The sequence below is a fragment of the Crocodylus porosus genome, unplaced genomic scaffold, assembly GCF_001723895.1.
Source record: "Crocodylus porosus isolate Cpor-Errol unplaced genomic scaffold, CroPor_comp1, whole genome shotgun sequence".
NCBI classification, from domain to species: Eukaryota; Metazoa; Chordata; order Crocodylia; family Crocodylidae; genus Crocodylus; species Crocodylus porosus.
Genome location: NW_017728886.1, coordinates 219,800,317 through 219,818,003, shown reverse-complemented (window position 1 = coordinate 219,818,003; position 17,687 = coordinate 219,800,317). Strand labels below are relative to the sequence as shown.

Below are 17,687 nucleotides of genomic sequence, written 5' to 3'. Positions count from 1 at the left end.
CCCCCCCCCAAAAAAAAAAAAACCAAACAAAAAAACCTGCATTCTGCCACTAGAGCTGTGAGGACACTTAACTGTTTTAAGGTGCAGACCTGAGATAAGATTAGTTCAAAGTAAGAATGTAACAATTTACTTTGGATTTTACTCTGTATTCACTTCCTGTAGTAACAACAGGTCACATTTGCAATTCTCCCTTTGCTGGCTGCCTCAGATGCTATTACTGTGCCTGGCCAATAGGTGGCAAGGAAGCCTGTCTGCATGGAGCAAATGATTATCCTGGGATGAAACTGAGTAGGAGCAGATACAAGTTCTATATAGTGTAAAATTACTATATGCTTTTGAAGGGCAGAAATTTACCCTGACTTTGAGTGGCTTAATAGATTGCAGGGCTGTGTTGTATGTCTGTGTATGCATATGTGGCCAAGAAGCTTCTCCGCCTCCTGAAGGCTCAGATCAAATGCTTTGCGTGTCTCTGTAGCAGGGCACTGAGGTGCTTACTAAAAAGCAGCAGTATGGGCGCAGGTGCTGGTTGCTAGGGGCAACCAGGAGGAGCTAAGGGCCAGCACCTGGTGGGTCAGCTGACCGGAAGGGGCAGGGCCAACCACCATAAAACAGACAGGAGGTTATGGGTGCGCTCTCTCCCTCCCTCTCCCAGCCGGCCCGAAGGAATACTGTTAGACCAAGGAAAAGAGCTTGGCCCTGAAAGGGGATAAGGGAAAGGACTGGAGGTACAAATCGCTAGTTTTACGGGTGTGAGATGTTGCATGATTTAGAGAACACTTTGGCCAGGAGGCTTAGATTTGAGTTATAGCCGATTGGCTTGCGTTATTGTTTTGGTTATTTGTTGTTACACCAGAGGACTGGGTGAGGCTGTTGAGGGTTGAAGGAGGCCTCATAGGGGCTCCATGGTAGTGTGGGGACCCCGGTGCCAGAGAGGGGACAGTGTTTAGGGGTGTATCGACCCCAGCCTCTGCGGGGCAACGATTTGCAAGGCAAGCCCCCAGTGCAGGCACCATTGTGGGAGGAGCCCCCAGTGCGGGCATAGTCGCGAGGCAGGGAACCCGTGAGGGCACAGGCAATGGCGAGAGAAGCCGGGGGGCGCCCATGAAGGCACGGATAGGGATTGACCAAACAACGTCCAGTACATCTGCGAGGCTTGGGGTTTGGTACAGGGGTGGCTGGAGCCATGCGTAGCCCCTGAGGTTTTAGTGCACTGAGTCACCCAAGACAGAGCACAGACTGGGATACATCAGGGCACTGTGTCAAAGAGGACAGAAAGGCAGCCTCCCTTAAACACTGCTAACATCAAAGACGTGGTGGGTGAGATGGTGAGGGTGCATTGACACCAACTTGGCACGGTAGGGGACGCTAGGGAAGTTCACGGCACCCCTAGGTCCTGCCCTGTCACAGTCTCCTTAGTTTCAACTTGCAGCAGTTAACATGTAGCTGTAATATTTTCTTAGTGACACCACATACTTGTATCTAACTTCATGTCAAATAAGCAAATTAATCAAAGACTTTTTTTTCCCCCCTAGAAAGAAGCTTACATTGTTGTCAACTCAAGTTTCAGAGTAAGGTTAATAACTCTTAAGGCCAGAAAGGATCATAATCATCTGTTTCCAAGTCAAGTTGGTTATCCATCGTCTTTTAGTCAAATGCATATGTTTCTTGGGATTTGCTTGAGACTCTTGCTAAGCCTCCTACAATTCCTAGAATAAATTCTAGGGATTTTTATTCTATTGTTTCAATATATTGTTTTGAATGTAGGTATAAGAAGACATCAGAAACCCTCTCTCAGGCTGGGCAGAAGGCCTCTGCTGCTTTTTCATCTGTTGGCTCAGTCATCACTAAGAAGCTGGAAGATGTGAAGTATGTTTCCTTATGCATAAAATGTATACAATATACTTTGCTGACATTTTAAAATAGTAATGCTTTCTCACCAATGTAATGAAATTTTGTGATGTAAGTAACTTGGAGACATGATAAAGTGTAGCCTCTCGGAGCACTTTGCTGTTGAATAGAAATGCCCTTGTGGAATTTGCTTGTAAAACCTCTGCACAATTTTCTTCCACATCAGTGGATTTACGTATGCAAGACAGCTCGATAGCACCTTTGTCACCCATCGGGATTATAGAAGTATTTTCAGCTGTGCCCTTGTGGTGTCATTGCATCTGTTCTTTTAGCCAACTTCTCACTATTTCAGCCAAAGGATGCACATTACACTGTAGTTATGTCTTAAGTTTCTTAGAAACGTGCATTTTTTTTTTTTTATGGATAGGGTCAGGTTTTTTTGTCTTGCATTGTTTAAATAATGTTTCACATAAATACTTGTAAGCTACTCCTACCTTCATATCAAGGGCCTGGTTTTATTACCTTTCACAAACTATTTTCAGTATCCAAGTTTTTAAAAGCTAGTAATTGTCACAGTATCAAACTGTGCCAATTTTATTCATACAATAATAATCTGTGTAAATTATTTTACTTGAGTATTTACTTGCCATCCACCTGTTTACACAAATAATAGAAATTGCAGTTCTCAGTACAGGTATCTACAGAATTCTTCTTAATTTGTTTGGCTGCTGTGGTAGCTTGTCTTGCATTAATGGTCAAATAATTTGGTTCACTTAACTTCAGTTTAATGTAGCCTCATAACCTTTAGCTGTATTTGAAACAAAGTAATAAAGTCAGGCCTGTATGTCAAGTGCTGCCATTTACCTCTTTCTTGCTTCTATAAGTGAATGAGAATGTTTGAAGAGTAGCTACGCAATTGAAACTTTTTTTTCTACAGATTTATCAGAACTTCCTTTCTTTTTTTAATGCTTACTCTGGCATCCTGCAGACTGCAGGCATTTTCACATTCCTTTAGGTAAGGTAGGAATAAGAGTTGTTAAAATTCAGCATGTAGTTCATCAGACTGTTTACACGTTTAAAATTCTTAATTGGTTTCATAATCTAAAGGCAATATTTTATGTAGGTTAATGTAATTAAAATACTTTTTTTCCTAAAAGTGGAGTAACCCAGCCTATAATTTCAGGAGTGCAAATAAACTATACATTTGAGCAGTTTCTAAACAAATAGGAAATCAGATTTTCAGAAAGTGAAAGGAAGAAAGCTGTTTGCAGGAGAGAGAACAGTTCTTGAAATGTGGATTTTGAAAGGAGACCTATGAAAAGGTCAATGGCATGCCAAATTCCTTCCTCTAATGTCTGAATCAAAGTTCTGGTCTGTTGTTTGTATTTCTGTCTTGTGGCTTGATAGATTAGCAATTTTCCTTCTGGTGTCCTTCCATCAAAATAGCTGTTCAGTAATTAGGTTGTCACAACACTTGAGTGTCAATGCACATGAAACTAATGTAAACCTGTGTTTACCTAACTAAATTATTTCTTGTATTTACTGTTTTTGGAATCCCAGGCACACTGTCTTTAATTTGAGATGAATCTGACTTGCAACCAACTGAAAAGCCAATGCAAACTATATGCTTAATGTTAAATGTAAATAGACTTCAGTGGATTACATTAATCTAAATGTTGTGTAAAGAACAGTGAACACTTGGAACTGCTTGCTTAAGCTGAATAGTCATGGGATCTCCTTCTTCCCCTCTGTAAAAGATTAGTATACTAGAGTTAGTAAAGGATAATATGCTACAGAATTAAATGACTCTGTATCTAGAAATCTTATCAACCATGTATAACAAATATTCATACATCTATACATCAAATCTAGTATCTAGCAAAATAAGCTGTCATTTTAATATATGCTGTCTAGATGTTGCTTGACTCCAGTGGCTAAAGAGTTGCATTTAATAGGTCTGTGCTATTCCTAATCATTTTTTTCCTCTTCTATCTTGATATTGCTGATGTTTGATCTTCTTTGGACTGCAGCTGCAGAATCACTCTAACAGTGGTCTTTTTACTACTTTCTCCAAGTGCTAGATCCAGTAAGGGACTTGAGAGCCTACAAGTTATTTTGGCACCAGTCCCCCACAGTGGATTCTAGCATTACTTTTATGGGAGGCTCCGAAGTGCTGTATGCATTTCATGGGGAGAGCTGTACACCTCGAAGGCCGTTTGAAAAAATCTTTTACATTTGATTCAGCTAGGGTTAGTCAATAGGAAATGCCAAGCCCAGGGGTGTGTGTGATTTCCCTCTTCACTGTGAAGTTTAGTACTTCCCTCTAGCTCTGAGTCTGGTACCTTTCATCTACCTGGACTCTATAAGCCAGAATATCTACCCTTTTAGGATAGGTTCCTTGATCACTTCTCTGGAAGAACTGAGCAGGGCTCACTCTTAAACATGAATGGAGGAGAAAAGGGTGCTGCCACATGCAGGTATGTACAGTGCTCTTGTGCATAGAACACTTCCTTGGGAATGGAAGGTTTGAGTCTGCTTTAGCCCAAGCAGGTCTGAGCCTGTGTTGAGACTGCCCTAACCGCCAGGTATGAGGAGCAGGGGTACTAAAGGCAACTGAAGCTGTGCCACTGCAATAAAGACTGAGATTCATTAGGCCTAGAAGGAGGAGTGTGGTGCTGTAGTGGAATGGCCACAGTACTGGGGAGGGATGGTGGGAGGTCCTGATCTCTGCACCCAGGAATGCTTGTATGTGTTGCATTCAGAACTCACTGGTTTTAAAAAAAATCTGGGGTGAAGACTAAGTTCCTTGCTCCTGAGCAAGTGCCCTAACTGCAAGGATGCAGTTGTGCTTCCTCTTAAGTGTATGGCTGCTGGGCGTTGGTGGTATGTCTTCTGGATCTGAGTTTTTTTAGCTCTCCACCAAGGGGTTGTGGTGGAACTGGTGGAGACTTCTGCTGCTTCCAGCCTCCTTGAAACAGTGTTCCATTGGCTAGAGTCACAAGGGAGACATGGTTTTTACAGTGCTTAACTTTTTATGTGCTCTGCTGCCTAATGGAACTTGTTTTCCTGAGCAGGGGGCATATAAGTAATGGTCATAAAACACAGTATGAAGGGTGCTTGAAGTAGCTGGTAGGAAATGCAGAATGAGTGGTGCTGGTGGGAGGGTGTCCCTTAATACTGTGCAGCCGCTTACAAGGCTACCTGAGAACAAGTCTTCCCTCAGGATGCAAATCTGTGATCCCTTCTGTCTCCCTCCCTCTTCAGGAGGGAGTGATGACTGCCTCTTGCCCAATAGCCTAGTGTCTAGAAAATTTCCCCAGAGTCCTGTCTTCAGATTCCTTAGCACTGGCAAGCAAGTTGTTTCCATCTCCTTTAAAAATAACGGTCCCCCCCCCCCCCCCCCCAAAAAAAAAAACAAACATATTTTTGATTCACCCTACCTCTTAACAATCTTACCTTCCACTCATTTATGAATGTGTTATGTATTATCTATAATCACTTCGTTCTGCTTCTACTCAGTTCAGCTTCTGCCCTCCCTATTCCACTGACGTTACTCCTGCAGCTTCCAATAGGTGCATCTGTCTTGACTCTTTTTCCCCCTTCATCTTTCTGTTACTTGGATTTTGACCTCTTTGTTTTTGCAACTCATTCCCCTCTCAGCTATTCCACCAATCACTCTTCATTCTTGCTGAGCTTTTTCTCTCTTCCTCTTCTTCCCCCATAAGGGGAGTGTCCAGTGAGCTCCTATCTTTGGTTGTCTCCTGATTTCTTCCTTTTCTCCATTCATATTGCTTCAACTTTTTAACTCTTGTGCTGAATTTTACCTTTGTCTTAATTAAGCCTCCTTATGTCCTCCAGTGGATGAGGATGTCAATTGGCTGGGTTTTTTGGCTATGAAAAATGACCCAAATTCTGTTGCATTCTTCTCATCTGCTGACAATACTATCCTGTGCCTGATGTTCAGACATTTGTGATCAAATCTGCTCCCCTTTGTACCACACTAGGCATTTGTATAAAAATTGTAATTTCTTACCTTATAAATTTGCCCCATCCTTTAAGCATTGGTTGTCCCCCAAACTAATCTTGAAACATTTTATTTGTTCCTTAGTTATTCCTAAGGATTACCTTTTAATATACCTACAAGACATTCTTTGATGATGATGGCTAGATAGGAGACAAGTGGGGATAACTTGGGATTATCTAAATTCTAGCCATATTTGTGATGTGCTTCCATCTTGGATGTAGCTCTCTGGCAAAGACTGTACCTCATGGTTAGAAAACATCTAGCACCCTATATTGACACCTTGGGTAACTTTCAAAAGTTATTCTCTGCAAGATGCGTTTTCTGTATGAAAGAGCTTTCAAGGCAAGACGTGGGGTTTGTACAGGGCTGTAGGAGAACATAATTCGTGTTTTTTATTGTCTTTAACCACTTAGTGGTGATGATACAAATGGACCTTATTTGTCCTTTGTATCCTTCACCTTTTATGGAGTAGTTCAGGGAGTGACAAAGAAATGGAACATGACATTGTGTCTTGGGGGGAAGTAATGGTTTCTTGCTTCCCCCCAACTACTTGTTCCTATCATATTAATCTTGTATCTTTAAAGTTTTATAAAGGTGGAAAATAGTCATTCCCATTATACTGCAGTATCTCCCATTCATCTTGATTACAGTGGAAGCTGTAGACCTTACCTTAAACCCTATTGCAAATCACATTGTGAAATCAAATTACAGGCAACCCCCGCTTAACACGGTTTCACTTAGCACTATAGCGCTCATTTAAAATTAATACCTCGCTTAATGCTGAGCCAGTTCCACTATAGTGCTCGGTGAAGCAGTAGTGGTGGCAAGAAACGGTGAGTGGCAGTGAGTGGGTAGGTGGGAATGAGCTTGGTGCCGCAGGGCCCCAGGCCAGGGCAGCAGGAGCAGGGGGTGTGGGGAGAAGTGTCTGCAGCAAGAAGCAGTAAGTGTGTGTGTGTGCCGGGGGGGAGCGTGCATGAGTGCGGGGCCCCTGCCAGAGTGCTGGAGCGGGCAGGAGCACAGGCTGTGGGCTGGCACATGGGCCGGAGCAGCTGGTGGATGAGGAGAAGTGGTGGTGGAGAGAAGCAGTGAGAGCGGGGCCCTGTGGTGCTGGAGCTGGCAGGAGTGCAGGCCGTGGGCTGGCACATGGGGCTGGAGCAGGCAGGTGGAGGCATGGGGGGTGGTGATGGTGAGAAGCTATGGTAAGAAGCAGCAGTAAGCAATTATTTCTATTTGCATTATTGCCTATGGGGAAATAGGTTTCGCTTAACGCAGTTCCGCTTAACACTCAATTTTCACGGAACTAACTAAGAGCATTAAGCGGGGGCTACCTGTATCTAAATTGAGAATAACTTTGATTCTAAGTTTGGGTTGGGTTGAGTCATTAATTTTCTTGAGTAGTTGACTTTTGCATAATTAATTATTCCTTGTTCTATGTAACAAATATGGTTTATGGTGCTGCAGAAATTAAACTGTTCCTAGAATGCTGTCTCAAAAGACAATGTTGTAATTGCCATCCACAGAGCAGCCTTCAGTTGTTCTCCTCTGTGCGTGGCAGCCCTCAGTTGTTCTCCTCTGTGAGTGGGTTTGTAGGATGTAGTTGAAGGGGGAGAACAGATGTCACACCCTTATTCTTACATTTTCACATCTAGAAGTGAGAACCTGTTACAGGGTGAGGGAGGTGGCTGACCAATACTGGAGAAATGTAAGTACGGAGTGCATTAGAGAATATATTGATGCAAAACTGGAATCTAGTAATTCTCTAATAACATCATGGGACTTGATGTGGAAATAAGACTTGTCTTGAAGTAGGGGGAAATCACCCTGAAAATCCAAAGTTGGATCATCTAACCAGGTACATATAAAGTAAAGCAGTGGTTGGAAGAAGAAAAGAACAAGACATCATGGCTGGAGTAAAGATTATCAGATTACACCAGCTACCAGTTCATGCTGCTGTGTACAGTGTGCACTCTGTAGACACTCTCAGTATGTAGCACTACTCCCAAAAAACTTCAATTGTGAATTCACTTAGCAAAGTGTCTCCTTGTCTTTAAAACTTTTTTTTTTTAATGTAAACTATTGTCCCCTCTTTGGTGTCTGAGCACATCCAAAAACACATCTTTTCAGGTTTCCTAATCTGGAAATTTTTTATTAGGATCAATCTGGCTTTACTAGAATATTGGGTCACTTACTGGAGACTCGGTTTCCCTCAGAAATAAGATGAATAGCTAGCAGCTGTTAGGGATGGATTCCCTAGTCTAGAATAGTCATTCCAGGTATAGTTGTAAAAGTTTTGTGGCTAACAGCTTCTCTACAGGAAGTGGTACGGCCTCCAGCTAGTATAAGAATCACTTTGATCATATAGAACTAGATATATTAAGAAAAAATATGAGGATGCAAAGATTTTTTTTTTTTCTAGGGGGTGGGATTAGGGTTGTTTACATCATTATTGCTGAAATTCATCTGGTGGCTATTTAGTTTCTGATTGCCCATCTTGCTACAAACTATGATGGTGACCCTCTGACAGCATTGATAGAGGCTAAAGAAGTGTTCATCCAGAACAGGGTTGAAACACCCAGGTCTGAATGACTAGGCTTTAATCATTTAAATAAAATAATGTATGAACAATCCACAAAATTTAACTATTAAATCTTGCTACTAAATGCCAGATGTTCAGCTCCTGAAGTGCTACTTATTTCCATGTGTTTTAAAAAATCCATAAAGTGCAATAGGAGTCCTGCAGTTCCTAGCAATAGTATTTTAGAGCAAGGGTAAGACTTTCAGTTTTTCAGTGGGAGGAAGTTTTGAATAATAAGGCTTTGGTATTAACTTCCCACTTAATGGTACTAGAACTGTGAATGTAGCATGTTTCTCAATGCCTGAAAAATTAATATATATGAGAGTGAAGGAACTATGTTGCAGCTATGCAAACAGAGTGTGTGCTTTTAACTGGCATGATGACTTAATTTATTCTTTTAAAGTGCTGCTGCTCTCTTGCTATGCTGTATAGGAATGCGCATGGCTGTCACTTCTTTGCCCTTGAAGAAGCAGTTACTGTATGAGAATTTTTCTTCCCATACTTGAAGATAATGTTTATGTGCATGAGATCAGAGACTAAAGGTTTCTAAGCAAATTACTTTTCATAATTGTTCACTAATTTCTTGCTTTCTCTTTTCTTAATGCTGGCACTTAGTATACGCTCCATACAACATTCAATTAGCATGCCCGTTATGAGGTAATGTATGATATTGTGTAATCCAGTTGGTTGGGTGTGTGTAACCTTTACTAGGAATCTTTTGATTTGTTGGCTCTTGTTAGGGGGTGAGGATAGGGATAACTTCTTTTTTTAAGTAATGGAAACATCCTGGTTTTTTGGTTTCTTGTTTTTAAAGAAAAGCATGCAGCATAGTCTCTGCAGAAAGCTTTTTGTTGAACAAGTAGTCTTTTGGCTTTGCATATCTTGGACGTGACAAATCACGTGTCTCTGCTGTGGTATGAGAATCTGAATTTATTATTTTCCTTTTAGGAAAGTTATACCACTAAAACTACTGCAAATTTAGAATGGTCTTTTACAAATCTTCTGAAATAGAGGTGTGTTTAATTATTTCTGCTTAATCTATAAGAATGTGGCCTTGCTTACGTAGTTTGATTTTTTTTTCTTCCTTTGCTGGCTTTAATTTTCTTGCTTCTCTCTTCTGTTACTTCCTGGCTGGCAACAACCTTCCAGTTTCCTCAAGATCAAAAGACATGCACAGGCAATTTCTTTCTAGATTAATATCAGTTTTACAAACCTGAGTTGTATACATGCACACAGTATATAAGACTGTGTGGGAATGTAAGTGGATATCAAGCAGAAGTTAGTCTTAATATTTTTTTCATAGCCTAAATAAAGCATGAAGAACACAATACAGAACCCCAAACCTTGCTCACTGAAGGCAGGTATTTTTTCAGTCTCTGCAGAAAGGTAAGGTATGCAAGATATTTTGCAGGTCACCAGAGCAAATTTGCTGGCAGTTGGATACAAAAACTCTGGGTGACTACTTGACCCTGGAAGGCAAAACTCCTTATTTTTACATCAGTGGGCCTTCTCTTAACACTCATCCATACATTGTATTGTGTTTATCTTGCCCACAGTTTACACAGACTTATTTTTTCCCTTCCCTATTACATATTGGCTTACTTATTACTGTTGATTACTGCTAACTCTAGTCAGAGGGATGGACTAGAAGCTCCTTTGTGAGCTTGATATATCACACTGTCTGGCAACGAGATCCATGTTTTCTTGTAAGTTATGCTTAGTTGAAATTCACCTTGGCTGGAAACAGACATTGCCTTTGTGCTGCCTTAAATTTTTTAAAGATGGCACAGAGGCAAACCAAACAGATGTCGATGCCCCTTGTCGTACCATAAGTGCCCAAAATTTTTGAGCATGATAAGTACGGTATTAATTAGTGTTGCTATTTAGCAGAAAGTGTCCATTTGCTTTAAGGTAGCCTGGAGTTGCCTACACTATTCAGCCTCCCCAGATACATGATCCAGTCCCCCAGAGCACGTATACCCTGGGAATTTTCATATGGGATCAGCCTCCGTAAGTGCCGGAAGCACCTGCCCAGCTTTCCTCGCTTACGGACAGGTGCCCCGAGCGTCTCTGTAAAAGGGACAAAAGCTGGTATTTTCCCACTTACAGAGGTACTCCTGGGAAATCCCAGGGGCAAGTCTCTTAAATGGGAAAACCTCTGACTTGCCCTGCTCTTGGAGATGTGCCCTGCAGATTCTGGGGATGTCTCCGAGTGGTAAAAGCTGGGCAGGTGCTTCTGGGGCTTGAAGTGCCTGATCGTGCATGGGAATTCTGGGGTGTGTGGGACTAGGCTCCTTAAGTTCTGGGAGCACGCATCACCTGTTGTCCAGCAGTGTCAAAGGATGGGACAGGGAGCAACATGTGTTTTTTGTGCAGTTAAGAGGATCAGCTGTGCTGATATGTCTTCACAAAGCTAATCTGCTTCTTTTAGCAACATCTGTTTCTAGCCTGAGTTTTTAATAGTTTCTTAAGTTTTCTAGAAACCTCTATAACAAGCTGCATATAACAGTTATCAAGTTAGTCAAGCTGCTAAGTAACTACTAAATTGTTCTGCTGAACCGACTGACAAATTCTCTAATTCAAAAGTTCATTTGAAGACCTAATGAGAAATCTCCAGTTTAAAACCTACTGTTGTACAGTGTCTGCTTCCTTGAAATGGTCCCATCATTTAATTCTCTTCTGTGTGACACCAGCATAAAATCTGCCATTACAAAGTATGTTTCTATTCTCCAGCGTAAAAACAAACTGCTCAGCTTGCCAGTAATTTTCAGATTTGGGTTGTTTTCTTTTTTTAAGATGAAACTTTTCTACTTAAAACCTAGGTTGAATGCAATGTTCCCTCCAAGGTGTAGTGGTCCATGAGTGCGCCACTTTGGTCCCACCTCCCCCTTCTGCTAAGCCTGGATCTGGACTACACTAAGCCTAATAGACTAGAGTTATCATGCAGTGGATCCTCAGGCAGTGGATTTTGGAATAATCCTCTAAGCACAAGACTGGGGGCTTGGGAGCAGAGCAGTTCCCTGGAGCCGGTAATGGGGACTCCCCATTCATGATGCAGAAATCTTATGTCATGGTTAGACAAAGTGCTTTGGGTACATGTGATATAATTTACCCAGAGCACTTTGTCTGCCTATGTCCTTAGACCAGGAGTGGGCAAAATGCAGCCTGGGGGCTGGATGTGGCCCGCCATGCCATTTTATCTGGCCTGTGGGGTCCCTAAAAAATTCAGAAAATGAATATTTATCTGCCCTGGGCTGCCTGTCATGCAGGCCTCAATGGCTTGCCAAAACTCAGTAAGTGGCCCTCCACCCAAAATAATTACCTGCCCCTGCCTTAGACCAACACAGCTATAACCAGCACCTCCAAACTGCATCATGGTTAGGAATGATTCCTTGCGCCTGCTCCTTTTCCTCTGATGCAGACCCAGGTTCTGCACCATCCTGCTCTGCCCCACGCATTTTTCCCTGCTATGGGTAACCAGAGTAAATCTGACTACAGTGCATTGGGCTTTGTAAACACTGTTGCTGGGAGAGTAATGTGCTGTCTGAAGAAGAGTGAAATACCTCGAGCCACTGCTGCCTGCAGCATTTAATCTGAGATCTGGGGAAGCTGAGCTCTGCATGTGTCCTTGCTCTGGGAGTGAGGAGATTCATGGACTCGGGGCTGGGGAGCGGTGCAGTCCCCTGGAGCCAGTAGAGCCCATGCCAGCTCCAGCCCCCACCCCTGCCTCGCCTCTGGAAGTGAGGAGGCACATGGCATCAGGGCTGGGGAGCAAAGCAGGGCTGGCAGAGCCTGCACCAGCCCCTACCTCACCTTACCGTGCCACGGCCCAGCTCCTCTCCAGGTGGGTGCGTGGTGTTTATAAGTTACTGTGAGGTATGGTATTAAATTGTGTGCGGCCATGCTCACTTGCAGCTTGGAGAGAACCTTGGTTGAATATAAGTTAGCGTTTTCAGAGAATAAAGACTTTAGTATATTTAATAAGGTAATATCTGAGAGCAGTGTTCAAAATGCATCAGACGGGGAAATCAAGAAGTATGTTTCTTTTTCTTTTGTGGATGAATTCTTAATTAATGGGGTTTTGTTTGTTTTGGCTTCTAGAAACTCTCCAACTTTCAAGTCTTTTGAAGAAAAGGTTGAAAACCTAAAGGTAAGTCCCAAGTAGCTGTGAACTTCTGGTACTCCTGGAATCAGTTGTGAAGAAACCTAAAGCTTTCTTCCATATACAAGACCTGGTGCTCCGATCCCTTCCTTGTATAACTCCAGTAGCAGTTTTGCAACTGTCTCCTATGCCGTGTCCACAGATGGTGTGGGCATTTGGTTCCCTGGGAACAACTGGCGGTGGCACACCTTGCACTACTGCTAGTCATCCCTGGGGAATGGTTCTGCCACATGTGCTTTGGCACACAGCAAGTTGCACCAGGCATGGCAGGCCAGGCTAGGGCCAGTACTGTGCTGACACCAGCAGCGTTACCTGGGGTACTGGGGCTCTCTCAGGGCGGCGGCAGCAGCAGCAGCAATTCTGCCATGGAGAGCGTGGCTGGCAGCTGCAGCACAGCTCTAGGAGGCCCGTCTCTGCTTTTGAATTGTGCATGCTGCTTCACTTTTTCCCCATAGGTTTTCTTGATCCCCTGGATACTCAGGGGTCAAAAAACCCCTCCACACTGCTCCATTGCAGCATGGAGAACAACTGAACATGTGGTATGAGGTGCCACAGACATGTCTGAGGTGCCACACTGCACAGCCATGCTTGTCTGGATGCAGCCATAGAGTCAAATACTGTGAAGGTCTAAACAGAATACAGTGACGAGAAGTAAGGGTGTAGTAATAAAAGTATGAGCTGGCTACCACAGGAGATGCCTTTAGTTACTCCCTGGTCCGCTAACGTTGTCAATAAAAGCTGATTTCCGTAACATTGAATTTTCAAGCTTTTGGACTGAAACTTCTGAGGTATAGTACACTCAAGTGTTCTATCTATCGTCTTAAGCCTTACTCTAAGGTGAGGTGACTGAAATTAATGAGGAATGCAGCCTAAATTAGTGTTATACTTGTTCCAGTAAGAAACCCTGTATAAAATGGAACTGTTGGTTTCTTTTTATATAGTAGCAGTGGGGTAGGTGAAAAGTAAATAAGAAGTTTCTGCCTTTATACCATGGCTAATCACAGTGTACATGAGCTCAGGATCTGCTCTTTCTGTTCCCTCAAAGGCTCACCTTTCTAGATGGGGAGTAGTAGGGTCAGGTACATAAGGCATATAGGTGTGGAATGGAATAAATATGCTGCAATCTCTATGCAAAGGATGGAGCTGAAATTATGCTTCATTAAAACAAGAGAACTTCAGGCTGCTTCCTTGAAGTTGCTCAGTGCTCTTTTGAGCAATGAGGAAAAAGGCTTGGCTTGTATCATATTCCAGAATCTCTAAATGAGTGTGAACAAGTGCATGACTCTATTTTAAAGTTGTACATTCTACAGTCTATATAAAACATATTTGCTAGAGGTGTACCAATATATCTTGCATATTGGTTTGGCACCGATAACAGGAAAATTTAACGTTATCGGCCGTTGGCTTTTTTTGACTGGCATCACCAATAAATGCCATGCATGTTCATGTAGTCGAAGTATGCACATAGTGACGAATGTGGCCCAGCAGCTTGGAGAGCAGTGTCTGGCCACTAAGTGGTGGGGAGGGAAAGGTCATGGGAGGCAGATGGAGGCTCCCATGATGAGGGAGGGAGTGGGGCAGGAGCAGGTGCTGCCCAGCCAGGGCAGTGAATGTGACCCTGGGAGTGGGATGAACCTGTGGGCAGCTCCCCATGATTGCGTGCACCCCTGGGATGGCATGGGGTATGTGCCTCCCTCTTTTTTTTGTGTGCAGGGTGAGGACAAGCTGCCTGTTGTGAGCTTGTGGCTAGGGGTTATGCCAGCCTCTTTCTGGCAGAAGGGGCTGGGCTGCACTCAGAGCAGACAGTGGTAGTACTGGGAGGGGGGCCCATGGGGTGGGCTACAGTCACCCCAAAATTACCTGTAGCTGCCCCAGCCCCGCCCCACCAGGAAGAGGTTGGTTGCAGCCCCAAGCCCACAGCAGGCAGTCTGCCCTTGCCCGCACACAGTTCTGGGGGGCACATGCCCCCCCCAGAGTTGCATGCAATGGTGGGGAGCCACCTCACCAGACAAGCCATCTATGGCTCAGCCACAATCCCAGGGGTTGCATTTGCTGCCCTGGCAGGGCAGTGCCTGCCCCTACCCCACTTCCTCCCACACTGTGAGGGCCTAAATCTCCCCACTCCACCCCCTCCACATTCCTTTCCTTCCCAACTCTTCCCCCACCACAGGTTTACTGGTTGGATGCTGCTCTCCAAGCTGCCAGGATGTATTCCTGTAAATTGGCTATCAGATCAGTATTGGCTGATATGGCTGGTTAATAATCTGCCATTGGTATTGACCAAGAAAATCTTTATTGATGCACCCCAAGTATTTGCATACCAAGTGTCTCAAATCTGAGCAAGGATTGTTCATCTCTGGAAGCTGTAAAAGAGACTTGTAACGCTTGAAGGAAGTAAAAGTGGCAGTCCTTTCTTCTTGTACCCATGTGACTTCACTTGAGCAGCATCGAGAGCTGCTTGAGCATCCGTGGCAGATGTTACACTTAAGGCTTGATTAACCAGTTATTCAAGGCTCTGGCTGGGTACTCAGCACTGGGTACCCAACTTATTATTTGTTGGTGCAGGGTGGGCCCAGGATCAGATCTGATCCCCAGTCCCATAATTGTATCTCCTGCCATGCATGTGGTATGGCAGAAGGCATAATTATTGGGATCAGGTATCAGATCCCATTATACCAGTTAAGTGTCAGCAACTGTAGAGACTATGATTCTGGAGAAAATGGGAAATTTTATTCAGGCCAGGTAAACTTTCTTGCAGATATTAGCATAATTTACTGTAAAAATTATCAACTTGTTAGCATGGGGTTACCCTTTCTCTTTTCTCTGTGTTCTAGTCTAAAGTTGGAGGCGGCAAGCCTGCTGGGGGGGACTTTGGAGAAGTCTTGAACTCAGCTGCCAATGCAAGTGCCACAGAAACCATTGCAGAACAGACACAGGAAGAGACCCAGTGAGACCCTGCCTTTGTCCTGCTACCCACTGCCGGATGCTGCAAGCAAAAACTAAGCACATTTGTAACGTTTTCTGCTGTCCACTTCCACCAGATGTGCTTTTATTTAGCACTCAGCTGTTTTATCGAAGTAGTTGATACAGAGCTTGTCTGCGGGTTCAAAATATTTTTGCAAGAAAAACTCATTACTTCAGCTTTTTTTTGTGGGAAGGGGAATTTTTTATGCCTTTTAAAGGATTAATTTTTGATTTAAAGGAAGTCTAATAGTATTGCATTGAAAACATTAGATGCACTGTAGATACAGCTTTATAACTTTAACTTCCTTTTGAATGCTGTGGTGATGGGCCCAAAGCTTTCTACATATAAGCATCTTTTCTTTGCCCTGCTATTTTCTATTTTGCCTTCAAACAGAAGCTCCAGTACTTCATTCTTTTGTGATAGGTTACATGCTGTGCTGAAACAAATGTGGGACATTACACTAGGAAAATTACTGCTAGCAAAAGAAAGAGGACTTCTGCTTCAACAACTAAGTTATTCTTGAAGCAGGTTATCATACGAAGACATTTTACTGTTGTAAACAGATCTGCTACTTGTATAATAGACAGAGGTGAAGCCTAAAGGTGGCAATCCTAACTTGTGTTGGGATTTGCTGACTTAATTGTGGATCCTCTTAATAGAATCTCTCTGGCTTAGCCCAAATGCAAGTGTGTTGCCTCATGTTGCTGGTCTTGTATCTTTGCCACTTCTTATTTGTGTCACACTGGGAATTCTTTCCTTACCCTTAATTCCTGAATCATGCTGCTATAGGAAAATGGCCTTGGCCTTGATGTGCTTTTTAAGTATGAAACATGTGCATACCAGAGCACTAAGATGTGTGGCGTGGCATCATTACTGTAGCAGGGCAGAGGATGAGGCTGAAGTTGGTTCCTTATTTTTAGTTTCTTATTCCTGGTTCTTTTTTCAAAGGTAATCTTTACACAATTAAAGGTTGTTAGCTATTAATTAAAAAAGCTAAAGAATTAGAATTTCATCTGAAATGTATATTTACGAATAAAAATGTGAAATAATATCATGTATCAAGTACATAGCCCCAAATAAAGAGCTGAGATTAGGCTGGGATTTCTGGGGCAACATTTTTTCGGGTACCCTAAACTACACATCACCACCTCTGATTGAGTCTGAGTAGGACTGTGCCCTATCCAAAGTCTGCCAACTGACAGCCCCCCAGATCTGTGTACAATGCCCCAAATAAGGAGCTGACTTTGTGCAGGGATTATGGGGAAAACCCATTTTAGGTCACTACAGAGCATGTCTCCATGCTCAGGGGGCTTGCCTGAAGAAGTCTGGGCAGGTCCCAGCCCCACTGAAAACTTGGTTTTTGCATACCAGCCTGCCACCCGCTGCCCCCCTCCTACCTATGGCACTGAATAAGGAACTGTGGGCTGGGATTATGGGTGAAAATCCTTTTTAGTTCACCCCAAACCACTGGGAGACTTGCTTGAGATAACCTAGGTCGGATGCTGCCTGACCCTAAACTTGGTTTTTGTGCACCAGCATGCCTACTGACAGGCCTCCAGGCCTGTATGCTGTGTACATTTCCCTGAACAAGGAGCTGTGTTTTGGTTGCAATTATGGGGTAAAATCCTTTTTGGGTCACCCTAAACCACATGTCCCTGCCACTGGGAGAATCTCATGAGGAAGCCTGAGTAGGCTTCTTCCCAATCTGAAGCTTAGTATTCATGTGCCAGCCTGCCAGTTGCCATCTCCCTCCCACCAGGCCTATGGTATGTACCTTGCCCCAAAGGAGCTTCTTTTGGGCTGGGGAAGCAAAACCCTTTTCAGGTCACTCAGAAACGTACCTCTCCACCACTGAGGGACTTGGCTGAAGAAGACTGGATAGGACCCTGCCTGACCCAAAGCTCATTTTTTGAGTGCCAGGCTGCCACCTGACACCCACCCTGTAAGGCCTGTATGTTGCTGTTCTGCCAGGCACTGAATGGTATTAAGAATGGCTGTGTACAAATACAGGGGTTTTACACCAACTTTTCAAATTTACCTCAAGCCCTGACACAAACTCAGTAAAATAACTTGAATTGGGTGTTCTCATGTAAACACTCTGCCCACTTGCAAG

At 43.5% G+C, this 17,687-nt stretch overlaps 1 protein-coding gene and 1 long non-coding RNA gene across 5 annotated transcripts in view; one reads left to right on the top strand and one right to left on the bottom strand.

Moving 5' to 3' along the window:
* The window catches only part of TPD52 (tumor protein D52), a 52,514-nt gene extending 35,839 nt beyond the window's left edge, over window positions 1-16,675 (top strand). For 2 of the 4 annotated variants that reach the window (XM_019549598.1, XM_019549573.1), the window contains exons 4-8: window positions 1,765-1,866; window positions 2,837-2,863; window positions 9,063-9,104; window positions 12,549-12,597; window positions 15,444-16,675. In XM_019549598.1, coding sequence (XP_019405143.1) covers window positions 1,765-1,866; window positions 2,837-2,863; window positions 9,063-9,104; window positions 12,549-12,597; window positions 15,444-15,560 — 337 coding nt within the window. In that variant the 3' untranslated portion in view covers window positions 15,561-16,675. The remainder of the gene's footprint in view (window positions 1-1,764; window positions 1,867-2,836; window positions 2,864-9,062; window positions 9,105-12,548; window positions 12,598-15,443) is intronic. The other 2 variants (XM_019549582.1, XM_019549590.1) reach the window with 2 other exon arrangements.
* LOC109319825 overlaps window positions 1-17,687 on the bottom strand; it is a 61,194-nt gene that overhangs the window by 39,578 nt on the left and 3,929 nt on the right. The window lies entirely within an intron of this gene.